A 25,094-nucleotide genomic window follows, 5' to 3' on the forward strand; every position below is an offset into this window, starting at 1 on the left:
AAATCCCACCACTGATAATAAATGACGCAGTGTTTCAAATGTATTAACCAGGACAGCAGCAGATATTTATGTATTTCAGAATATGATAAAAATAAACTGTGAGTGAGTCAGAAGTAGCTTAAAGAGTTCAGGATGTTCACTGATGATCTTTAATAAATCTGCTGATGTGGAGCGATGAGTTCACGACGACAGGAAATGCTCAGCTCGCCACGCCGCGGTGGATCATTGTGTAATCGTTTCAATTCGAACCTCGAAATGAGTCACAGTTTATGGGTTTATTCAAACTGATGATATGAATCATAAATAAAACACAGACACCTCGGAGCGTTTACAGCCACCATGTTGTTTTATGTACGTCACAAACTAAAACTTCACACTTTTACAAACTAAAATCATATTTTACAGAAGTTTACAACAGAAACAGGAAACAGATGAAGCTTCTGAACTTCTTATTTTGAGACATTTTAAGTGCTGATCATTGAAAGTGCAGCAGATAAACCGTCACAAGTAGCGAACATTCCAACAGTATTTTTTTTTGTTCTGTTTCTATGGTTACAGCTTTGGGCGGAGCCAGAAAACGAGACCCTGCCCACACACATTATGCTAGTTAACGAGCTAGCTTTATGATACAACTGATACGATAGAAATAAAAAAATGAAATTACAAATATAAATTCACAAGATTCAAATCATATTGGACGTTTAAAAAACTCTTTTTTCACGGAGTTTTCGACCACATCTCACGTCTCCCTCAGAGGATAGTTTCCTCGGTTGCCATGGACACAGATCAGCTGTTATCACCAAGTATGTGGGTCGTACCAAAGAAACGTATATTGCCAAGAAGTGAAAGTCAATAGTTCGTTCCATTGCAACATCAGCTCCCAGCAGCACGCTTCCGCCATTTTGGACTGAAAGCGACTTCCGGACGCCAGTAAAACGTCCCGCTACAAAGTGCCGTACAAAAGTAAAACTAAATTATTTCTATTCTATTGTCATATTCTACTGAAATGTTCTGTGTTGAACAATAAAATATTATAAATATAATAAACGTTTTCAGTCCAAATTGGCGGCTGTTGTCAAAAAAACACCAGAGTTTTGTGTCTTTGCTTCTAAACTCTTTGACTGTACGTTCACGTTGCTGAGGAAACTCCCTCCACTGATTAAGACCGTAAGATGTGGCTGAAAGCTAGTTAGTGGACCTTGAGTTAAGTTTTTGTATTTTTTCCGAGCTCACATGGATTCGTGTAAAAAGCTCACGCAGCGGATGATGTTCGTACAACATGTTCACGAAGGATTATCAGAATCTTCACACTCGGGATTAAAACTTTGACATTTTTACAGTTTGTAACAAAACAACAATAAAAAAACCTTTCTGGGCTGCGTCCTGATCTTATACAACATTTACACTGAGTCACAGGATTTTGGCGCCACCCTCTGGACGGGAGCAACGCCAAGACGGACGTCTTATCCGGACGCACTTATGTGACCAGTGTAAATAAAAGTGTATAAAATCATATCTGGATTTAATCTGGTTATGAGACACTTGAAATGACAAAGTGTGAATGTACAAATATTATAAACATTATCTCTCTTAGTCTACACAATAGGAAAATAGGATTGTCACAGTAGCTTATATTTACAATATGTACACTTATTTACTGTACACACACAGTCACACATTAGGGGACTTTTTTTATCAAGTTTTTGTACAGGTGAACCTGAAAATTGTGTTTTCATGCATTTTTTGGTCAACAAAACGATCCAGGTGATTTCTTCTACGTTGCAGCTCTGTATGTTTATATTGTATTCATAAGCAGGAAGTGAGTTGTTCATTTTTACCAGAAGGGACAGACCCGGTTTGTTTTGTTCATGCATCTAGCGTCAGATCAGATATATAATCCTTCCAAAATGTTCTGGGTCTCCTGCCAGTTGTATCTGTATCTGGGATCTCATTCTGTCCGTCACTACCCAAAGCTCATGACCACACAGGTGAGCTTTTAGATCGACCGGTAAATCAAGAGCTTTCCCATCTGTCTCAGCTCCCTTGTCTCCGTGGTGACGGTCCTGTACAACGCTCAACTGTTCGGGGGTGTGAAACGGAGAGAAAAAGATGTTTTCAGATTTAGTCGGCTCAGTGTGGACATGGTTTGACGCTGACAGAAAGTTCTTAATATTTTGACAGCAGATATTTGGTGCTACGTGATCACTCAACGGCTCCTGTGTGGATCATTTTAGATCCGCCGTTTGAAGAACGACTAAAACCCCCAAATTCAGCGATATCAGACTTAATAAGTTCAATGAATAGCCGGTTTTGGGATTTTCATGTCATAGTGTCCTCGATACGAAAAGGTCTGAAAGTTTATCGATATTAAAGGAAATAATGATTTAAAGGACCAGTTCTGTGTCTGGACGTCTTTCAGCAGCTGAACATGAGCTTCTTCACTTTTAGGTCTTTAACCCTGTTTAGCTTCTGGGTCCTGTTTTTCACTTTCAGGGTGGTGGTGGGGGGGGTCGACTCTGACGAAACTCACACAGACGCTACAACTTTCACACACACTCACAAAAACACATTAGCTGTGGACGCGCGCACGGTCACACACACAAACACACACACACACACACACACACACACACACACACACACACACACACACACACAAAGACAGACATAATGCTCAGCAGCATTTGGTAGAACATTTGGTCGGATGTTTGGTAAGGCGATGCTGTAAATCGTGTCGTATTTCAAAATAAAAGCTGCTGACTGCTCATAATGTGTGTGTGTGTGTGTTTGTCTGTGTGTGTGTGTGTGTGTGCGCAAGTTCTTCTTCTTTTTTTCATGTATTTTTATGTTTTAACTTTTGATTGACATTTTTCGGCGTTACTGCTCTCTGCTACATTTGCTACCGCACAGTCCCATCAGTCTGCAGTGTATCTGTGTATATATGTGTGTATCTGTGTGTATCTGTGTATATATGTGTGTATCTGTGTATATCTGTGTGTATCTGTGTGTATCTGTGTATATCTGCGCATATCTCTGCATATCTGTGTGTATCTGTGTATATATGTGTGTATCTGTGTATATATGTGTGTATCTGTGTATATCTGTGTGTATCTGTGTGTATCTGTGTGTATCTGTGTATATCTGTGCATATCTCTGCATATCTGTGTGTATCTGTGTATAGATGTGTGTATCTGTGTATATCTGTGTGTATCTGTGTATATCTGTGTGTATCTGTGTGTATCTGTGTGTATCTGTGTATATCTGTGTATATCTGTGTGTATCTGTGTGTATCTGTGTATATCTGTGTGTATCTGTGTGTATCTGTGTATATCTGTGTATATATGTGTGTATCTGTGTGTATCTGTGTATATCTGTGTGTATCTGTGTGTATCTGTGTATATCTGTGTATATCTGTGTGTATCTGTGTGTATCTGTGTATATCTGTGTGTATCTGTGTGTATCTGTGTATATCTGTGTATATCTGTGTGTATCTGTGTATATCTGTGTATATCTGTGTATATATATGTGTGTATCTGTGTGAACATATGTGTATCTGTGTATATCTGTGTATATATGTGTATATCTGTGTGTGCGTGTGGTGTCCAAAATGAAGTCTTTGGCTCACCTGCCAAAAGTCCTGTTATAACAATTCATCAATTAGAACTTAGTATAAGTCGATAATCACACGTAATTTATGTTGATCTAAATAAGTTGTTTAGCTTTGATTTGATTGGTCATCATCTGAGAGAGAGTACGGTGGCCATCTGGGACAAAAGAGACCAGAGAATAGTGGGCTCCTGGTGGGGTCGGGGTTTAAAACTGAAGTAGGCGAGATTGGAGCAAATATGATTAAAAGTTATTTTTATAAAACGGTCGCTATATCGTGACAGTAGTGCATGAAACAGGTAACCTAAAAAAATCATGTTCCTCTGTGTCCTCCGGTGCTCCTAACGGCATCTGCAAGATTTCACAGACCGGAGGAAAACAAGCAGTCAGAGCTGATCTGAGGTCTGCTGTCCAGCTGCCGTCTATGAGAGCCAGCTGTCAATCACTCAAATGTTTTCAGAATCATCTTGTAGTGCACGGTTTAGCTGTAAAATGAGCAAGTTTGTGATGCCACCGCCATTATGAAATCTGTTGAAAGAACGCCAAGCAAAGCCAATAGGAACGCTCTCTCTCTGAAATTACCTGTGATTGGTCAAAGTCTCCCGTCACGGCTAGATGTTCTAAAGCCTGAAAACAGAGCCATGAGGAGGTGCAGAAGTCTAGTTTTCTCTCAGAACACTTGAATTACAATATGCTGAAAGGTTATTATGGGATTTTTTCCCAATGATGCCAAAAATATACTGCCTACTGCAGCTTTAAGAAGTCCTTCCTGTCCGTGTCTCCTCTAACTTCCTGTCGCCTCTCCACAGTTTCCTAAACAATAAAGGTAAAAGAAATTCCCGAAAATACTAGAAAAGGTGAGTCTCTGATTCGTCGTTTATAAATTTGGCGGGTGAGACCTTTACTGTAGTGTGTGTGTGTATGTGCGTGTGTGTGTGTGTTTCAGTCTATTGATGAGGAACAACAAACACTACTGAATGTAGCGTCTCACTCCTTCCTCTCTCCTCCTCCTCTTCCTCCTTCATGCCTCCGACGGCCACCAACGCCTGCGTCGAGTCACACGACTGTTTCTCTGCGTCCTCGTCGTACGTTGACTCCATCATGTCCGGCCTCGACCTTCCTCCTCCCCTGCAGAGTCTGGGTAACGCCATGGCCCCGCAGGTGCGTTTGGCCAGTGCCGCCAGCTCCTGCCGGGCGAGCGGGTTGAAGAGGATGTAGAGCAGTGGGTTGACGCAGGCCGGCAGCGGCGCCACGAGCAGCAACACCCCCTTCGCCGCCTCCAGCCCGGCGGCAGAGAGGCGCAGCAGCGAGGAGAAGGAGAGGAAGGCGACGGGGAGGTAGAGGAGGCAGTCGGAGAAGAGCAGCCAGGCCACGTGTCGAGTCAACGCCGCCTCTTCTTCGGCAGCGGGCGGAGCCTTGTTGGCCCGACAGTAGAGGCGAGTGTAGGCAAGCGTCATGAGGAGGAAGCACAGCGAGTCGAGGAGCACCAGTGAGACGGAGAAGGCCAGGGCGGATGAGGAGGTGGAGGAAGGCAGTGGCAAGCAGAGGGAGGTGCTGCTGTGTCCGGCCACCAGGGGGGGCAGCGTGACGGCCAGGCCCAACAGGAAGCACAGACAGATGGCGAGACGGACGGACAGCGGCGACGACGAGCGACCTGGAGGGAGAGGAGAGGGAAATCAGACAATACTTTCCAGATGTGTGTGTGTGTTATTGTGTGTGTTTGTGTGTTTTTCTCACCATTGTGTCCGTCAGGTTTGTCGTGGCGGCGTGCGGCAGCGGCGAGGCATCGCTCCAGAGCCGCGGCGGTGAGCAGGAAGAGGCCAGTCTGTGACGCAAACACACACAGGAAGCCGCTGAAGCGACACAGGAAGCTGCTCTCCCACCGTGCTCCGTACCTGCAACACACACACACACACACACACACACACACACACACACAGTCCAAGACCTTTTATTGACTTTTATTTTGAAATTCCACATTTATGTGTTTTTTTAGGTGCTTTATGGGGAATTTTATCACAGCCTGACAAAGAGGGTCAATTATATAAATAATATAGATATATAAATATATAGAAAAGTGAAGGAGTTCTCAAGATCCCCAAAGAGTTCCAGAAGAGTTTCCCGTATCCTCAGTGTTGCTGCAAAGTCCCCACAAAACACCCAGTATTCCCAGAGTCCCCCATAACCTCTAGAGTCCCCCATAACCTCTAGAGTCCCTCATAACCTCTAGAGTCCCCCAGAACCTCTAGAGTCCCCCATAACTTATAAAGTCCCCCAAAACCTCTAGAGTCCCTCAGAACCTCTAGAATCCCCCTGATTCTGTTTCATACCTCCAGAAGCTGCCGAACGTCCAGGCGTCCACCGCCGCCAACCACCCGCTCCACACTCCCATCAGGCCGTTCACCAGGGCCAGTAGACCAATCAGAAGCTTGGGTGGAGTCACCGTGGCGACGGGGGAAAAGAAGACCGACAGGACGACCAGGCTGTTGCTGACCAATGAGAGCGCTGCTATGAGCCACACCCCCCCACGGATCAACCAGCTGCCGAGCAGGTAGAGGCAGGGACGGAACGGTCCTGGAGGATAAATAAAAACAAATATCAGTTTACTTAATAATCTATAAATGAATCACCAATGGATTAAAGCAGCAGTAGGCAGTATATTTTTTGCATCATTGGGCAAAAATCCCATAATAACCTTTCAGCATATTGTAATTCAAGTGTTCTGAGAGATAACTAGACACTACACGCAGCATCGTAGCTGCTAAGTTAACGCTCCCGGACGGTGAACTGGAGACTCCCGTCAACCAATATCTGTTGTGCTCCTGCAGCTGGTACACCGCTGCATGAGAGGCACAAATCTTGTCGGTTAACGGTTAATAATCGGTTAACGAGGGTCAGTTATCGGTTAAGAAAATCTTTCAAAATGAGCATCCCTAGTCACGACATAGCGACCGTTTTATAAAAATAACTTTTTAAAATCATATTTGCTACTTCAGCTTTAATGATTTTAAAATGTCCGTGATTCATGTGCATTGTTCCGTATTCTCTTGACTGAGTCATGGTCTGTATATAAAGATGGAAGACATGAAGGGAAGCCAAAACATCTGGATCGCCCCCTGGTGGCTGGCTGCAGTATAGCTCATAAGCCCCGCCCCCTCCATGTTAGCGGATGGGACATGGGCCAAACTAAAAAGTCAAAGCACACTTTTTACATTACATACATTTTTCCCAAAGATGTTTTCTGTCATTTTAGGTAGTTCTTCTTATCACGCTGATGTTTGTTCAAGTCTTCATTTTTCTGATCAGTTTGGTTTTAATGAGTTATTTGATGCTATAAAGATGTCATGATTGACAGCTGTGAGTGTCTCTCTCTAACGAGATGTGGTCACACTCGGCTCGTGATTGGTTTGAGCGGGTGACCTCTATACCGCGACTCCACCGCCCGATCACTACTGCTCAGACTCTGGCTTCAAATAATCTCTAAATCTCAAGATGACAGCGCCCGTATCGAGATATTTTGTGACGCGTCGTCCATTTTAAGGCTCTTAATGTTTAAACTCTAAACTCAGATTAAAACAACAGAAAGATAATTTAATATATGCATATGTATGATGTGTTGAAGTGTACTGATAGTTGTTGTGTTACCTGGAGCCGGGCTGCAGTGGACCGACTGTTGAAGTTTAGGTTCATCTTCAAACTCCATCAGAAAATCCTCCCAGTCCTGATCTACTGAGACACACAGGAAGGAGACTTTTACTTTGAAATATCATCTTACTTCCTCTCACAGCCTCTAGTTTCACAGGCGGTATTTAGCGTAAAGCAGTTTAGTTGTAGTTCTTGTTTCAGTTGTAACAGTGAGTGTTTGGTGTCACCTTGGCTGGAGAGGACGGACGTTTCTTTCCCAGTAGAGTCTGCTGCCTCCTCCCTCTCCCAGGAGGAACCTCCTCCTCCTCCTCCTCCTCCTCCTCTCCTCTCACAGGAGACGAAGGCGCAGCACTGGAAGGCGTAAGGAAGCTCCATCACCCTGAACACAAAAACAAACCACCTTTGTTATTTACAGCGGTGGAAGAAGTACTTTTACTTGGGTAAAAGTAGTAATACCACAGTGTAGAAATACTCTGTTACAAGTAAAAGTCATTTAAAATCTAAAAAAAAAAAAAAAAAAAAAAAAAAAGTTGTTTTATCTATAATAATACAAGTATACAATATTAATACAATGATACAAAAATGCTTTAATGTGTGTGTTCACCTGACGCGGGGCAGGTCCTCTCGTGGTATTAACTCCGTCAGCTGAGTGTTTCCAGCCAATCGCAGGTGAGTTAGACTCCGCAGTCCAATCAGAGGCAGCGACGACAGCTGATTGGACGACAGGTCGCTGCAGACAGGAACAGAAATATAATCATTTAATTACACGTTTTCTACCTGAAACTCAAACTCCACCATGTTTCCATCACTTCCCATCACAAGGACAATTACTAGAGTACTGTACTTATGAGGTACTTTACTTCTGTATTTCTATTGACTGCTTTAATACCACCTCAGATCTCACCATGACGTCAACGTTCATACCAGAATTCACATGAGATTTCCCCCAAATCCCTTTTTTTATGTGATAATTAATTTTATTTGTTTGTTTTTCTGAGGTCAGTCTGGAGCTTTTCAACTCAAACCACAGCAGCTCTGGTGCTGATGTGGTGACGTAGTCTGGTGTGTTCTGGTGCCGATGTGGTGACGTAGTCTGGTGTGATCTGGTGCCGATGTGGTGACGTAGTCTGGTGTGATCTGGTGCCGATGTGGTGACGTAGTCTGGTGTGTTGTGGTGCTGATGTGGTGACGTAGTCTGGTGTGTTCTGGTGCCGATGTGGTGACGTAGTCTGGTGTGATCTGGTGCCGATGTGGTGACGTAGTCTGGTGTGTTGTGGTGCTGATGTGGTGACGTAGTCTGGTGTGTTGTGGTGCTGATGTGGTGACGTAGTCTGGTGTGATCTGGTGCCGATGTGGTGACGTAGTCTGGTGTGTTGTGGTGCTGATGTGGTGACGTAGTCTGGTGTGATCTGGTGCCGATGTGGTGACGTAGTCTGGTGTGTTGTGGTGCTGATGTGGTGACGTAGTCTGGTTTGTTCTGGTGCCGATGTGGTGACGTAGTCTGGTGTGTTCTGGTGCCGATGTGGTGACGTAGTCTGGTGTGTTGTGGTGCCGATGTGGTGACGTAGTCTGGTGTGATCTGGTGCCGATGTGGTGACGTAGTCTGGTGTGTTGTGGTGCTGATGTGGTGACGTAGTCTGGTTTGTTCTGGTGCTGATGTGGTGACGTAGTCTGGTGTGATCTGGTGCCGATGTGGTGACGTAGTCTGGTGTGTTGTGGTGCTGATGTGGTGACGTAGTCTGGTGTGATCTGGTGCCGATGTGGTGACGTAGTCTGGTGTGTTGTGGTGCTGATGTGGTGACGTAGTCTGGTGTGTTCTGGTGCTGATTTGGTGACGTAGTCTGGTGTGTTCTGGTGCCGATGTGGTGACGTAGTCTGGTGTGTTTTGGTGCTGATGTGGTGACGTAGTCTGGTTAGTTCTGGTGCCGATGTGGTGACGTAGTCTGGTGTGTTGTGGTGCTGATGTGGTGACGTAGTCTGGTTTGTTCTGGTGCTGATGTGGTGACGTAGTCTGGTGTGTTCTGGTGCTGATGTGGTGACGTAGTCTAGTTTGTTCTGGTGCTGATGTGGTGACGTAGTCTGGTGTGTTCTGGTGCTGATGTGGTGACGTAGTCCGGTGCTGATGTGGTGACGTAGTCTGGTGTGTTCTGGTGCCGATGTGGTGACGTAGTCTGGTGTGATCTGGTGCCGATGTGGTGACGTAGTCTGGTGTGATCTGGTGCCGATGTGGTGACGTAGTCTGGTGTGTTGTGGTGCTGATGTGGTGACGTAGTCTGGTGTGTTCTGGTGCCGATGTGGTGACGTAGTCTGGTGTGTTCTGGTGCCGATGTGGTGACGTAGTCTAGTTTGTTCTGGTGCTGATGTGGTGACGTAGTCTGGTGTGTTCTGGTGCTGATGTGGTGACGTAGTCCGGTGCTGATGTGGTGACGTAGTCTGGTGTGTTCTGGTGCCGATGTGGTGACGTAGTCTGGTGTGATCTGGTGCTGATGTGGTGACGTAGTCTGGTTTGTTCTGGTGCTGATGTGGTGACGTAGTCTGGTGTGTTCTGGTGCCGATGTGGTGACGTAGTCTGGTGTGATCTGGTGCCGATGTGGTGACGTAGTCTGGTGTGATCTGGTGCCGATGTGGTGACGTAGTCTGGTGTGTTGTGGTGCCGATGTGGTGACGTAGTCTGGTGTGTTGTGGTGCCGATGTGGTGACGTAGTCTGGTGTGATCTGGTGCCGATGTGGTGACGTAGTCTGGTGTGATCTGGTACCGATGTGGTGACGTAGTCTGGTGTGTTGTGGTGCCGATGTGGTGACGTAGTCTGGTGTGATCTGGTGCCGATGTGGTGACGTAGTCTGGTGTGTTGTGGTGCTGGTGTGTTGACGTAGTCTGGTTTGTTCTGGTGCTGATTTGGTGACGTAGTCTAGTTTGTTCTGGTGCTGATGTGGTGACGTAGTCTGGTGTGTTCTGGTGCTGATGTGGTGACGTAGTCTGGTTTGTTCTGGTGCTGATGTGGTGACGTAGTCTGGTGTGTTCTGGTGCTGATGTGGTGACGTAGTCTGTTGTGTTCTGGTGCTGATGTGGTGACGTAGTCTGGTTTGTTCTGGTGCTGATGTGGTGACGTAGTCTGGTTTGTTCTGGTGCTGATGTGGTGACGTAGTCTGGTGTGTTCTGGTGCTGATGTGGTGACGTAGTCCGGTGCTGATGTGGTGACGTAGTCTGGTGTGTTCTGGTGCTGATGTGGTGACGTAGTCTGGTGTGTTCTGGTGCTGATGTGGTGACGTAGTCTGGTTTGTTCTGGTGCTGATGTGGTGACGTAGTCTGGTTTGTTCTGGTGCTGATGTGGTGACGTAGTCCGGTGCTGATGTGGTGACGTAGTCTGGTGTGTTCTGGTGCTGATGTGGTGATGTAGTCTGGTGTGTTCTGGTGCCGGTGTGGTGACGTAGTCTGGTGTGTTCTGGTGCCGGTGTGGTGACGTAGTCGGGTACTCACAGTTTGATGAGAGCCGGTAGAGCAGAGAAAGAGTTCAGCTTCACTGATGACAATCTGTTCCACGATAAATCACTACAGAGAAGGAGAGGAGGAGAGGAGTATTTTTATGATCTTGACATTTCCAACTGCACTTGAAGGCAGCTTCATTCATTTCACAGCAGCTAGAAAAGAACAGATGGAGGGACTGGGCTTTGTGCTGAAGCAAGTTGCTCCAACGAGCATCCATACAGTCAGCTGTTACACCAGCTCCTGGGCAGTTGGGGTGCTTGCTTGTGTTTTGTTTTTTACCCTCATAGTTTTTTTAACTTTCTTGTACTGAAGTTGTTTTCGCCCCCCCCCCTCCCTCCCGTGGCAGCGAGAGGCAGAGATGTTAACTGTATTCTCTCACCGACTTGCTGAACACAACACTAAATATGACTCACCGACACAAAATCAGGCCCAGGTTGAAAAGTTCCCCTTTAACCTCCAGTAACCTCTGGGAGGTAAACCTCCGGATTAACCAACAGCCAGTCTTTGTTTCTAATCCCAGGACAAAAGAACCTGTGTGTCTAATACTCTTATTTCTATAATACCATAGTAAAACAAGACATAATGTTCATAATGTACATAACAGTGCGCTGGAAGAACTACAACAATGTATACTTTACTGTTAATGTTACTTTAATATCTTTTTAAAGATTTTAGTTTAAGTGGTACATATCGTCACAAAAGGTGGATTTTAGGCAGAGATGGAGAAAGTACTAGAATATTATACTCAAGCAAAAGTACTGTTATTAAAGAAGTTATACTTAAGCAAAAGTATTGTTAATAAAGAAGTTATACTCAAACAAAAGTACTGTTAATAAAGAAGTTACACTTAAGCAAAAGTACTGTTATTAAAGAAGTTTTATTCAAGAAAAAGTATTGTTATTAAATAAGTTATATTCAAGAAAAAGTACTGTTATTAAAGAAGTTATACTTAAGTAAAAGTACTGTTATTAAAGAAGTTATACTTAAGTATAAGTACTGCTATTAAAGAAGTTATACTCAAGAAAAAGTACTGTTATAAAAGAAGTTATACTCAAGCAAAAGTGCTGTTATTAAAGAGGTTATACTTAAGTAAAAGTACTGCTACTTTAATGAACTCAAGTAGAAGTAAGTACCTGTGTGAAAATGTACTCTGAGTTAATTATTCCACTGTCAAATTCTATGGTACATTTACTTAAGTACTGTACTTAAGTACAATTTTGAGGTACTTGTACTTTGCTTGGGTATTTCCATTTTCTGCTACTTTATATTTCTACTCCACTACATTTTGGAAGGAAATATTGTACTTTTTACTGCAGTACATTTACCTTTAGTTCCTTTACAGATTGAGATTATTATTAATATAAAATATAAATCAACTGATAGATGATGATGTATTATTATAGATTAATCTACCAGCAGCATATAAAGTCATTCAAATGTGCTCCACCTTTACCAGCTACAACATTAAAGTGATGAACATCAATAAATAGAATACAATAATAAAATATAGATTATTCTGCAAAAATTAGTACTTTTGCTTTTGGTACTTTAATATATTTTGATTCTTTTGTACCTTTTCTTAATAAAAGCACATGGGCGTTTGAATGCAGGACTTTTACTTGTAAAAGAGTATTTCTACAATGTGGTATTACTACCTTTACTGCAGTAAAAGGTCTGAGTACTTCCTTCTGCTCCAGTATTGTAGTATTTCTGTGTAGTACTCCTGATTGTGAGCCAGTGGATGGCCTCATACCTGTCCCAGTAACAACCAGACCACCTGGATCTGAGCCGCTCTCCATGTGGGAGTGTTTAAAGAGGGCATCTCCGGATCGCTGCTCAGGATCTCCAGCCTAATTAAACCCTGTATGTGTGTGTGTGTGTGTGTGTGTGTGTGTGTGGGTGCGTCCTCTCACAGCGAGCGCAGTGACATCAGAGCGTGGAAGGTGTTCTCCTCCAGTTCCTCGATCTCGTTATGGTGCAGATCACTGCGAACACATATATATTTCCATTACATCACGTTTATCAGTCTGCTTTACAGCACGGAGAACGGAGCGATCTGATTGGTCAAACGTGGACCACAACGGTGCTAATTATTCCCACAATGCACAGCTGGCTGTACTTTATTGGTTGCTACGGTAACGGGGTAAGAATACAGGGACTGTGGAGCAGATTAGAGGCTTCACGGGTCTGAGAACAGTAACGGAATACATGCAGCGGCGTTAGGTAATTAAAAGGTAACCGTTGTTACCGCAGCGCTGTCTCCTAAAACTTCATAAAATAATAAAAGTTTGTCTTTGACATATCACAAATATGTTTGTAATGATCGTCCGCAGAAGGCAACGTGACGTAGTACAAGGAGCGACGCCCAGAGCAGGTGATGGAGTATTTCGAGTGACTGTTAATGAACGTTACGTAGAATAATAACGAGTAGAAGAAGAGAGAAAGTCGACTACAGACTGAAAACCCTGAACCTGAACCTGTGACTGAGGAACCTGAGGTTTAGTAAGTGTCAAATCAAAAAAATTATAGAACCAAAACTCACATCTTCTGAACGCTCTCACAGCCGGAGAAGCTGGGAAGAGTCTGGATCTGATTGTAGGAGAGATCACTGCAGAGAGACAGTTTCAGATGTCATCAGTCCTACACACACTGAACCCATCACATAGCAGCACGTCAACAGGAGCTCAGCACAATATAAAATATATATATATATATATATATCAGGTCAGTCGGTCCATCGCTTTGATCCAGACTGAAATAGCTATAACAATTGGATCGATTGTCATGAAATCTGTTACAGACATTCATGACCCCCAGAGGATGAGTCCTACTGACTCTCCTCTGACCTTTCCTCTAGCACCACCAGCAGGTCAAAGTTTTCACTTTCATCCTGTGAAATATCGAACTCTTTTTATACACATTCATGGTACCCGGATGATGTTTCCTACTGACTTCCTTTAGCTCCAAATGAGGTTGATATTTATGGTTTTGAGTGAAATATCTCAACAACTGTTGGATGGATCGTGATGAAATGTGGTTCATCATTAAAGGGACTGTTTGTAAGAATCAGAAATGTCTTGTTAACAGCGACACCTGTGGTCGTTAAGTCTACGAAAGTCAGCGTCCTGTTGCTCGCGCTTGTGCTCGCTCTACATAGACATGAACGAGCATCACTCAACACAGTGAGGCGACACACGTCAGCTAAAAGCACAATATCACTCTATATTTCAGCTGCTTGGCAGTAATGTTAGCTGACCAGACGAAGGTCTCTCCATGAATCAATGCTGATCCTAGTGTTGGCTTTTCCTGCCTCAGCCTCCCGACCGCGGCCGGAGGGAACAGGGGAGACACCAGAGTTTTGGTCGGAGACGATAACGTTTCTCTCTGCGGAGCCCCGTCACTTCACAAGACACGGGAACCCTCTGTCGGTCTGGAGGAGCTGCAGCAGTTATTTCTGCACAAACGTCCACTGTACATTCACTAGATATTCTCAGAGCTAAACTAACTCTTCTGCAGTGTGGAGTGTGCGTGCATGCACGTGAGAGTGGAGCGAAAGAGTGAGAACGAGCGCGGTGTGAGAGTGAAGGCAGGCAGGCAGAGGAGCAGAGTACAGCAGAGACTCCGGTCCTGGAGACCAAAGTTACGGTCTCCCCCGCGTCCTCCGACCGTGGCCAACACTGTTTAACAGACGGGCTTCACTAGATACAACCAAGAGGTTTTGGTGCTTCCGTGTAGTTTGTGTTGGAGTCTGAGTCTGAACAGCGTAGCCACACGCGAGCGCGCATGAGACACCGACCAGTAATGATTTATACGTGTAAGAAGTTACAAACAGTCCCTTTAAACTACCAGAGGGCTCGCCAAGATAATTTTTCCTGGGATGACCATGAATGCTGACCGGGCGGTCTCATCTGGCTGACAAGTTCTCACAGCTCAGAAAACGTTTGAAAATTTCTCATCTGAGAACAAATCCAAACTAGATTTGGTGACATAATAACAGCTGTACGATGAGAATGATGGTTTACACCTCCAGCGTGTTTCTTTACTTCTTCTTTACTGTTTATAATCAGTGTATATTACGGACATATTATCGGACATAATAACAGCTGTACGATGAGAATGATGGTTTACACCTCCAGCGTGTTTCTTTACTTCTTCTTTACTGTTTATAATAAGTGTCTATAGACGTGAACTCACAGCAGCTGAAGGTTTGGAAGCTGTTCACACACTGAACCAGGTAGAGACGTGATCCGAGCTCCTGTGATAGTCCTACACACACACACACACACACAAAAAAAGAAACATGTGTTAATATGTAGGTCGGAGGTCACGGTCTGCTCAAGGGCACTGGGGCCTCGATGAACCTCGATCCTCCTGCACTATGAGGGTCCAACACAGAACATTATGGTGTGTTCAGGTGCAGCAAAGGTGTAATACATATTGCTATTGGTGCATTCAAAAATAGTTAAAAAGCATTGTGGTGTGTTTAGATGCATCACTATTATACTATGTTGTATTATGGTGCATTCAGAAACATGTAAAAAGCGCCATGGTGTGTTCAGGTGCATCACAATTGTACTACTGTAGAGTGTACTATGGTGCATTCAGGAACATTTAAAAAGCATTATGGTGTGCATCAAATGTGTAATACATAGCACTATGGTGTATTAGATAGTACTATGGTGCGTTCAGAGAGCATTATGGTGTGTTCAAGCACATTTAAGGTGTATTAGGTTATACTATGGTCTGGGACACTGAAAATGTATGCAGATATGACTGGGTAAATTATGGTGTGTTAAGGAGCATTTAAGAAGCATTATGTTGTGTTCAGGAGCATCAAAAGTTATATTTTTTTGGACTATGGTGTGTTCAGGAATCATAACAAATATCTGATGATGTGTTCAGGTGACTTCTGGTGCGTTTGAAAAGTATTATGGTGTGTTCAAGTGCATCGAAGGTGAATTACATTGTACTATGGTGTGTTCAGGTGCATTCACGCTATAATATGATGTGTTTAGGAGCATTTCAGATGCATCGTGGTGTGTTTATGTGAATCAAACAACTATGGTGTGTTCAGGTGATTTTAAGGAGTATTGTGATGTCTTCAGGTGTATTTAAGGTGTATTAAAAAATTAAATAAGAAATTATGAAATGCTTTTTGTTAGTAGTCTAAAACATACCTATATTTATTAAAGATTTAAGGTGCAGTTATGCTACAATTTAGCTACATTTCTGGGAGGGATCATTTAAAAGCAGAGAGCTGAAGAATGTGCGATGGTTTTTATTTCCACCTACTGGTTCAGAGTTACTGTTAAACACACACGCTGCTTTGAGGGACGGCGTTTAAACGGAAAAATACGAGAAAATAAACATGTTGAACGTGTTTATTATGACGTGTAAATCTGGGCCACAACAAGGAGAAAGTTACAGTCTGTCAGACAGAATAATAACTGCTGCAGCATGTTAATAACACACACTGATGTCGGCTACAAAAGCAAACACACCTCGATATGGTGTGTGTGCGTGTGTGTGTGTGTGTGTGTGTGTGTTTGTGTGTCTTACAGGCTCTCCAGGCTGTTGGTTCCCGTCAGATCAGGAAACTCAGTGAGATCTGCTGCTCCGTTCAGAGAGCTGAGAAACACACAGAGAGAGTTTGTTTCAATATTTATGTCGAGGAAATACAGAAAAATATTGTCTCTTTCATTTGGTTTATGTTTCTATTCTTTGTGTAATTAATTAGTGTCTGATTTACTGAATCAGCTTCTGGTTTCATTTCAGGATCTATTCGCCATCTTTTCTGTGGACGTCCAGTCAGTGATGATGGTAAATGTAGTCCATGGAAGCAATAAATTCCTCAATGCTGCTATATTGACCCAGAAAGCATGACTGTTGGCACGTGCTCGTGGAGCCGTGCCAACAGTGCCTACATGTACCAGGATGCATTGCGTGCGAGCTTCTGGCGCCCAGATGATCCCCGCTGTCCGCATGACTAACGCAGCCTCAGTTGCCTTTGTCATGGTTGACAGGAGGAATAAAGTTTGCTCTTCTGATTCGGACTACGGAGCCTCCGTGTTGTTGTTTTATAAATATAGACGCCACTCGCAATTATTAACTTTTTCTGCGGCTGGGAGGTGTATTCCAGCCCAGTCGCACAGCAGTTCGTCGTCGTCGTTCATACATTTGTAGGAAAAAGCACAAAAAATACGATGTTGAAAGTCGTGCTGAGCGTCACGAGTTTGTGTCCATGTACATGAATCAAATAGATTCAATTTTGTGATGATTGGCTGTAGGTCCTCTCTGGCTGCATGTATCCTCGTCTATAACATCCTCTGCACTCATATTCTGGGACACCATTTTTGCAGTTTGCAATAGAAGCGAAGAGAACAATGAAGTTCCGTTTTTGAGCGTCATCTAGAGCAGGGGTTCTCAACCTTTTGCAACTGAAGGCCCACTTGTGATTGTCAAAACATTTCCGAGGACCACCTTCCCAAATAAATGAGTAAAAAACCTAACATGTTTATACAACAAATAATAAACTGGGCTGTAGATATGTGTTATGCCACTGTCAGCTGTAATGACCAAAATACATATTCTGCTTACCCTCAGTGAGACACTTGGGCTTGCCTCTGGGAAATAATGAGATCAAGTCGTGGTGGGATGGGTGAGAGGCTGACACGCAGAGTAGCATTCAAAGTTGCTTTCAGTTTGTTCCTTGCCTTTGATTTTGTGACAGTCACAATGGAAAACCCTGACTCACATAAATAGGTGGTGGTGAAAGGCAACAGAAATTTGATTGCCCGTTTTGACAGAGAGGGATATTGACTGGCAGCCAGTATCCAGAATGAAGCAAGGTCTACTTGTGTGAGCTGAAGCTTCAGGCTGCTGTCTGCTGATAGTTCCATCAGTTCATTTTCCAACACAGTGGAGAGAGCTATGTCTTCTGAAGCAGGATCCACAGAGAAAGGGTCCAAAATCCAAAGGTTTCCATCTCGTGCATCTTCTGGGAAGTAGTCTGTAAACTTTCCTGACAACTGAGTCAAATGCTGGGTTATAACACTGGATATGTTGACATGAGGAGTGGCTTCCAAAGTTTCACTTAGGAGTGAAAACACGTCAAATCGTCCCTCCTTGACTCTTCTGTTCCACAGAATAAGTTTTTTCTTGAAGCCCTCAATTTTGTCTGAAACCAAAAACACTGTGCTGTTTCTGCCTTGCATTGATATATTGAGCTGACTTAACTGGTCAAATATATCTGATAAGTAGGCCAGTTTTGCACAAAAGTTACCATCAGTGTAATGCTCAGCAAGAGGGGAGTGCTGCTCTTCCAGAAATGTGTGCACTTCTTCTCTCAGTTCAAAAAGGCGATTAAGCACACGTCCCCTTGAAAGCCACCTTACTTCACTGTGGTACAACAGCTGCAAATGATCTGCATCAAGTCTTTCACACAAAGCAGCAAAACACCTTGAGTTGAGTGCATTTTTCTTAATATAGTTAACAGTTTTCACAGCCACGTTCATGACTTCATACAGTTCTGGTGACATCTGCTTTGTAGCTAGACTTTCCCGATGTAAGAAACAGTGCGTCCACTTGGCGTCTGGCGCCCTCTCCTGGATCTGTTTTACAACACCATGATGTCTTCCCGTCATTGATGCAGCGTCGTCTGTGCAAACACCTGTACAGTATTTCCAATCAAGACCTTTTTCGGTGAAGTAATCATCAAGGCAGCGCATTACATTATCTGCCGTTGTTCTTGTTGGAAGCTCCTTGCAAAACAATAGATCCTCGTGAAGATTACTGTCCTTGCAGTATCTTACAAAAACTAACAATAAAGCGGCATTACTAACGTCAGTCGACTCGTCCAGCTGTATGGCAAAGTATGGGCTTGCCTTTATTCCTTCCAGAAGTTGGCATTCGATGTCATCACTCATGTCAATAATTCTTCTGCTCACGGTGTCATTGGAGAGGGGTATTGACTGAATTTTGGTTGCAGCGGCTTCCCCCAGTAACTCTCGGCACATATCCACAGCGCTTGGCAAAATAAGCTCCTCTGCAATCGTAAAGGGTTTCTTGCTACGAGCTACACGAGCAGCAACCATGTAGCTAGCTTTCAAAGTGGCTTTTGACTGAGTTGTTAATGTTGTGATGACTTTCTGTTGTGCCTGAAGCCCGTCCCTTTTCCTTAGGAAATATTCTTTTGGCTTCTCGACACATCCTGGGTGCTTTGTGTTTAAGTGTCTCTGGAGCTTCGATGGTTTTAGCGCCTCATTTGACAAGATTTCAACACATTGTGCCTTGGGCTCAGCATCACTGCCTGCCATTACGAATCCAAACTTAATGTATTCAGGGTCATATTTCCTCACCACACGCTTCAGAGCCTTTACTGGCGCAGGGTTGTCTCCCACATCACTTTTTCGCTTTAAAAACCGATCCATTTTGTCTCACTGCATCCGAGAACGTTAGCTAGCTAACAGTGGCAAACACGTTTGTCTCTACCTGATGATGTTTGGTGTTTTTACACAAGGCCTATTGAAGGAGGTTGGGTCACACTTAATCAACGCGCCTTCGGGGTACCGCACATGCGCAGTAATATCTGCTCTGCACTCGCCGAAATTGAGCCAATTGCAACGCACGACCGCAGCTCCAGTTACACTGCGCATGTGTTATACCCAATACAAGACCCGTGTCCGCCCGTGTTTCAGCCTCCTTCAATAGGCTTTGGTTTTACGGCAGCTGGCATCTTACCTCCTTTAGGTTTTACCTGCTCACTTTGCTAAATAATAATAAAAAAATAATCTAGTACCACTGCCTCCGCGGCCCACTAGATGGCGCTCTGCGGCCCACCGGTGGGTATATAAAGAAGGTATATTGCCCAAAGTAGTGAAAGTTCGTTCCATTGCAACGTCAGCGTCCAGCTGCAGAGCTACGCTTCCGCCATTTTGGACTGAAAAGACGCAAGGAAAACGTCCGCCTAAAAAGTGCCATACAAAAGTAAAACTAAATTATCTCTATTCTATTGTCATATTCTACAGAAATGGCCTGTGTTGAACAATAACATATTTTTATATATTATAAATATAATAAGCGTTTTCAGTCCAAAATGGCGGCGTTTCGTCTCTTTGCTTCTATATTCTATGGCTCGACCCAGAAGGGAAAACTAGAAATCCAAGCTGACATCTACTACATCACTGTCCCGTCAAATGACGGCGCTGGATGCAGGAAGAACAACAGGTTTTGCAGCTTTCTGGGTCGATAAATCAGCACTGAGGAGTTTCCTGCTGCAATCCACTACATTCACCATCAACACTGACTGGACATCCACATAAAAAGAGGGAAATATCCCCTTTAATCAGAGTGTTTTGTGTGTTTCTCACAGCGTGCGTAACTCCGGTAGGTTCTGGAAGGCCGATCGTCCGACAGACTGGATCGGGTTGTCGTAGAAAAATCTAGAAAACACAAACAGACACAAACAGCTTCATCGTCTCATCACACTTAATGCAACAACATCTGGCGACACACTAAAAGAAGAGAGCAAAATAGAACAGAAGCACCATTAAACACGAAGGTTAAATCTTGACCTTGAAATAATAGTCTGACCAAAAACATCCCAACTCAAGGTCAGGCTTTTTCCTGAACTTTCAACCGTGTCGCACAGTCTTCATCAGCTCATCGTGGAGATCTGTTGACACTGTAATGATGTCATCCAGAGCACTTTTAGGATACTTTTAGCAGTTTAACTTTAAACCCAACACGGACGAGAAGTTCAATTCAGCTGAAAGCAACGCAAAAAGCTAGTAAGTAGGCCTTGAGTTGGGATTGTTAGACATGTATCTGAGATGAGTCGGTGGTACGTACATGGTGATCAGGGAGGGGTTCCCAGTGAAGGCGTGCTCCGGGATGGACTGGATGTTGTTGCTATGGAAACCACTAAACAGGAAACAGAACAGAGATTAGTTTTCTTCCTTCCCCCCTTCCTTCCTTCCTTCCTTCTTTTTAAAGTAATGATGATCTAATGATATCATTTTTCTGCCATTTTTCTGCATTGAGTACTTTTACTTTTAATACTTTAAGTACATTTTCAGACTTGACTTGACAAATACTTGAGACTCACAGTTCCTTCAGGTGACTGAGTGAGCGGATGGCCGTCGGAAACTCCACCAGACTGTTGTAGTTCAAATCCCTGAGAAAAAGAGACAGAGTGAGACCTCTCTATAACACACATAATGTACACACACAGACAGACTCGGAACACTGGATCCAGACTGGGATATTACATCAGATATGTTAAATCTATACTGGGAATGTAAAATCTAAACATGGAATGTCAGGTTGATATTGAGTATGTGCAGCCTGGAATTGTCAGCTCTAGACTGGGAAAACCAACTCTAAACTGGGAACGTTTTAGCTCTAGACTGCTAATACTAACTATATCTGGGAATTGTTACACCTAGACTGGGAAAACCAACTCCAAACTGGGAATGGTCATCGCTAGACTGGTACTACAGCTATAATGTCAGCTGTATACTGGGAATGATAGCTCAATGTTCACTCTATAATAGAACGACCATCTCTACGATGCTGTTGGAACGTCAGCTCCAGACTGGGAATGACAGCTCTATGATAGCTCTATAATAGAAAGATCATCTCTACGATGCTGTGGGAACGTCAGCTCTAGACTGGGAATGATAGCTCTATGATAGCTCTATAATAGAAAGATCATCTCTACAATGCTGTGGGAATGTCAGCTGTATACTGGGAATGATAGCTCAATGTCAGCTCTATAATGGAAAGATCATCTCTACGATGCTGTGGGAATGTCAGTTGTATACTGGGAATGATAGCTCAATGTCAGCTCTATAATAGAAAGACCATCTCTACGATGCTGTGGGAATGTCAGCTTCAGACTGGGAAAGTGCTTCATGTAAATGTTTGTGTTTCAAGCTCGATGTTTAGCTTAATCCTTTTTTCCGTCTGTGAAGTTTATTAAAGAAACATTTAACTGTGCCTCGCTCGTTTCTTTCATCGCCAGTAGAGACTAGAGCATTCTCCCAGTCTACACATGGATTCAATTAGGTCCTCCATCCATCTCTGGGATGCAGGTGGCTATTACACACACATACACACACACATATACACACAGTGTGGAATGAAGCTGCCACATTGAGAAAATACCATTAAATTGAAATTGCTTCAGTCTGGTCCAGAGTGTGTGAGTCCATGTGTGTGTGTCCAGAAGACGGTCTGGAACAACAATAGCTGCTACGCTCTCTGCCAAACTAGTATTGATGGAATTTAGAGGTTTATGACTGGATGAGAGCGGGATAATAGGTTTTTGATTTAGTCAGTTTAAGGGCTCATGGGAGATTCAGAGGGTTTATGGGAAATCTTAATTATCGTAATGTCATGCTGTAAATTGTGCGTGCTGATTAGGTTCAATAGGTTATGTTAGTGGTGGAGGAACATCGGGAGTCCAGCAGGAACACTTCTCCCATAGACACTGTCAGGTGACTGGGAAAACCAACTTTCAACTGGGAATGGTCAGCTCTAGACTGGGAAACCAACCCTAAACTGGGAACGTTTTAGCTTGAATCTGCTAATACTACCTCTGTACTGGGAACTGTCACCATTAGACTGGGAATACCAGATATTTACAGGGAATTGTCAGCTCTAGACTGGGAAAACCAACTCTAAACTGGGATTGTTTTAGCTTGAATCTGCTAATACTAACTTTGTACTGGGAACTGTCACAATTAGACTGGGAATACCAGATGTTTACAAAGAATTGTCAGCTCTAGACTGGGAAAACCAACCCTAAACTGGGAACGATTTCGCTCTAGTCCGCCAATACTGACTCTATGCTGTGAATTGTCACATTTAGACAGGTAATGTCAGCTCTATACTTGGAATACCATACTGGGAATGATAGCTTGATGTCAGCTCTATACTTGGAATACCATACTGGGAATGAGAGCTTAATGTCAGCTCTATAATGGAAAGGCCATATCTACAGTGCTGTGGGAATGTCAGCTCTAGACTGGGAAAACCAACCCTAAACTGGGAATGTTTTAGCTCTAGACTGCTAATACTAACTCTATACTGGAAATTGTCACATTTAAACTGGGAATATCAGCTCTATACAGGTAATGTTCGGCTCTAGGTCAGGTAATGTTAGCTCTATACTTGGAATACCATCTCTAGTAATAAAGCTATATATTGGGAATGTCAGCTGCATACTGGGAATGTTAGCTCTATAATGGAAAGGCCAGCTCTACAATGCTGTGGGAATGGTCAGCTCTAGACTGGAAATGTCAGCTCTAGACTGGGTAAACGAACTCTAACATGGGAACGTTTTAGCTCTAGACTGCTGATACTAACTCTATACTGGGAATTGTCACATCTAGACTGGGAATACCAGATATATACAGGGAAATGTCAGCTCTAGACTGGGAAAACCAATTCTAAAATGGGATTGTTTTAGCTTTAGATTGCTAATACTAACTATATACTGGGAATTGTCACATCTACGTAGACTGGGAATACCAGATCTATACAGGGAATGGTCAGCTCTAAACTGGGAAAAACAACTCTGAAATGGCATTGTTTTAGCTCCAGACTGCCAATGATTCTTTGCCAGGTGCGCAGGTAGTAGTTAGTCGGTAAAATGAAAGCATATAAACGTAGTTCCCAGTGTGTTGAATTATTCCTACAATGCTGTTTAAGGATTTGTCTTGATTGACAGGTGTCCTAGTCTTTCCCACTCAGTTCTGGTGGTTTTTGGAGGCTCATGCTGGCCACAGACAGCTTCAAGGTATTTTTATGGTTTCATCTGATGTTTTGAAAGCTGGATTTGGGGGTTTCTGCTCACCACTATTTTCGTCACTTACGGGAACGGGAAAATCTTAAATTGGTCAATAGGGACGTTGTTTAGGTGAAGCCGAGGTGAGCAAGAGAAGGAAAACCACCACAGCTGAACTGGACCCTGACGTTCCTCTAAAACCTGGGTGTGTTTTCCTTTAAGACTGAACCCAGCTTGTTGAATTAATTTATTTTTTTTGTTTTCATTTCCGTTTTCTTCCTCTCTCTCTGTTTGTGTGTGTAGTTTCAGAAGAACGTGGGTCTCTGCTGTGGTTTATTATTGCTGATCCTACAGGTACACACACAAACACATGCTGCCCATGAATAGTAATTATGATTAGCATACAGCCAGGGCCACACACGTATATATACAGAAGGATTTCCAAATGAAGGCGGCGTGTGTTTGTGTGTTTAAACCTGCTTCTCTGGTTGACTGACAAAACAGAAACATTTCTATATACACACACACATTCCTCAGATTACACACACACACACACACACACACACACGCACCAACGTAAACACACACAAGTTAATCTGCCTCGACTCCAGCTAATATCCAGAAATACTCACTAAAAACACAGGTCACATGCTAACAGCTAGTGGCAGAAATAACAGCCGCTACATTTGAAAATTCACGACACTCTTACAGTGAGATATGCAGTGTTGCAGTGAGTTTCTGATCACCTCAAAGCCACCCGATTTGACCGTCAAAAGGCCAATAAAAAGGCGTTATCGGTGGCTTTTATACTTTCTTTCAGTGATCTACCATGTGAATAGAAGATAAAACCTAATACTGGGTGTAGTAGGCCCCTACTGACCAAAATCTATGGTACTTATAGTCACCAATAACGGCCATTTAATGGCCTGACAACAGGCTTTTTGTTATTTTATTTGTTAAGGTTGTTGTAGTAATTTTTTAAGGAAACAATAAAAAGCATGATTTAAATAAAAGAATTAATGTCAGGTGTTCTGTAGCCAAGCTAAATAGTCCCATATTATACTTTTTCTGCATTTTGTCACTTTTTGTACATAAATAAATTGATAACTCTTCTAGTTTTATATCAGTCTGCTGGGATTTTTTCTTATGATATCTTTGTCACAACAACCAGGATGGATTGGTGACTAGGATTTATCTCTGTGCTGGAGATGAAACTGATGTTGAGCTCTTATGTGACTGCAGGGAAGAATAAAAATAAGATTTCCCAAAAATTTTGGAGCGTTGTTTGAATAAATCCTGTTAAGTGTCCTCTACAAATGTATAAATTAAACCTCTCTGTCATCTCCGAACCCCTCACCCTGACCCCAACTCAACCCTGACTTCTCCAACTCCTCCCCAAAACACACACACACACACACACACACACACACGCACACACAGAGAGAAACTCACAGCGTCTCCAAACTGTGGAGTCCGTGGAAGCAGTTCGTTCCCATGGAAACGATCCTATTGTTGTTGAGATGCCTATGGAGAGAGAGACTGATGGACTAATGAAGCAGACAAAGA

The 25,094-nt window shown here is 43.4% G+C and overlaps 1 protein-coding gene across 1 annotated transcript in view; it reads right to left on the bottom strand.

The window, feature by feature from the left end:
• Positions 1 to 323: 323 nt before the first annotated feature.
• LOC141762290 (leucine-rich repeat-containing G-protein coupled receptor 5-like) overlaps positions 324 to 25,094 on the bottom strand; it is a 57,762-nt gene continuing 32,991 nt past the window's right edge. Inside the window, exons 6-20 of the mRNA XM_074626345.1 lie at positions 24,981 to 25,052; positions 20,844 to 20,912; positions 20,588 to 20,659; positions 20,107 to 20,178; positions 16,298 to 16,366; positions 14,933 to 15,004; positions 13,281 to 13,346; positions 12,652 to 12,723; positions 10,730 to 10,801; positions 7,856 to 7,981; positions 7,479 to 7,630; positions 7,252 to 7,332; positions 5,937 to 6,180; positions 5,344 to 5,501; positions 324 to 5,260 (exon numbers count right to left, since the gene is read on the bottom strand). Coding sequence (XP_074482446.1) covers positions 4,554 to 5,260; positions 5,344 to 5,501; positions 5,937 to 6,180; positions 7,252 to 7,332; positions 7,479 to 7,630; positions 7,856 to 7,981; positions 10,730 to 10,801; positions 12,652 to 12,723; positions 13,281 to 13,346; positions 14,933 to 15,004; positions 16,298 to 16,366; positions 20,107 to 20,178; positions 20,588 to 20,659; positions 20,844 to 20,912; positions 24,981 to 25,052 — 2,104 coding nt within the window. The 3' untranslated portion in view covers positions 324 to 4,553. The remainder of the gene's footprint in view (positions 5,261 to 5,343; positions 5,502 to 5,936; positions 6,181 to 7,251; positions 7,333 to 7,478; positions 7,631 to 7,855; positions 7,982 to 10,729; positions 10,802 to 12,651; positions 12,724 to 13,280; positions 13,347 to 14,932; positions 15,005 to 16,297; positions 16,367 to 20,106; positions 20,179 to 20,587; positions 20,660 to 20,843; positions 20,913 to 24,980; positions 25,053 to 25,094) is intronic.

This window comes from Sebastes fasciatus, chromosome 23 (genome assembly GCF_043250625.1).
Source record: "Sebastes fasciatus isolate fSebFas1 chromosome 23, fSebFas1.pri, whole genome shotgun sequence".
NCBI lineage: Eukaryota > Metazoa > Chordata > Actinopteri > Perciformes > Sebastidae > Sebastes > Sebastes fasciatus.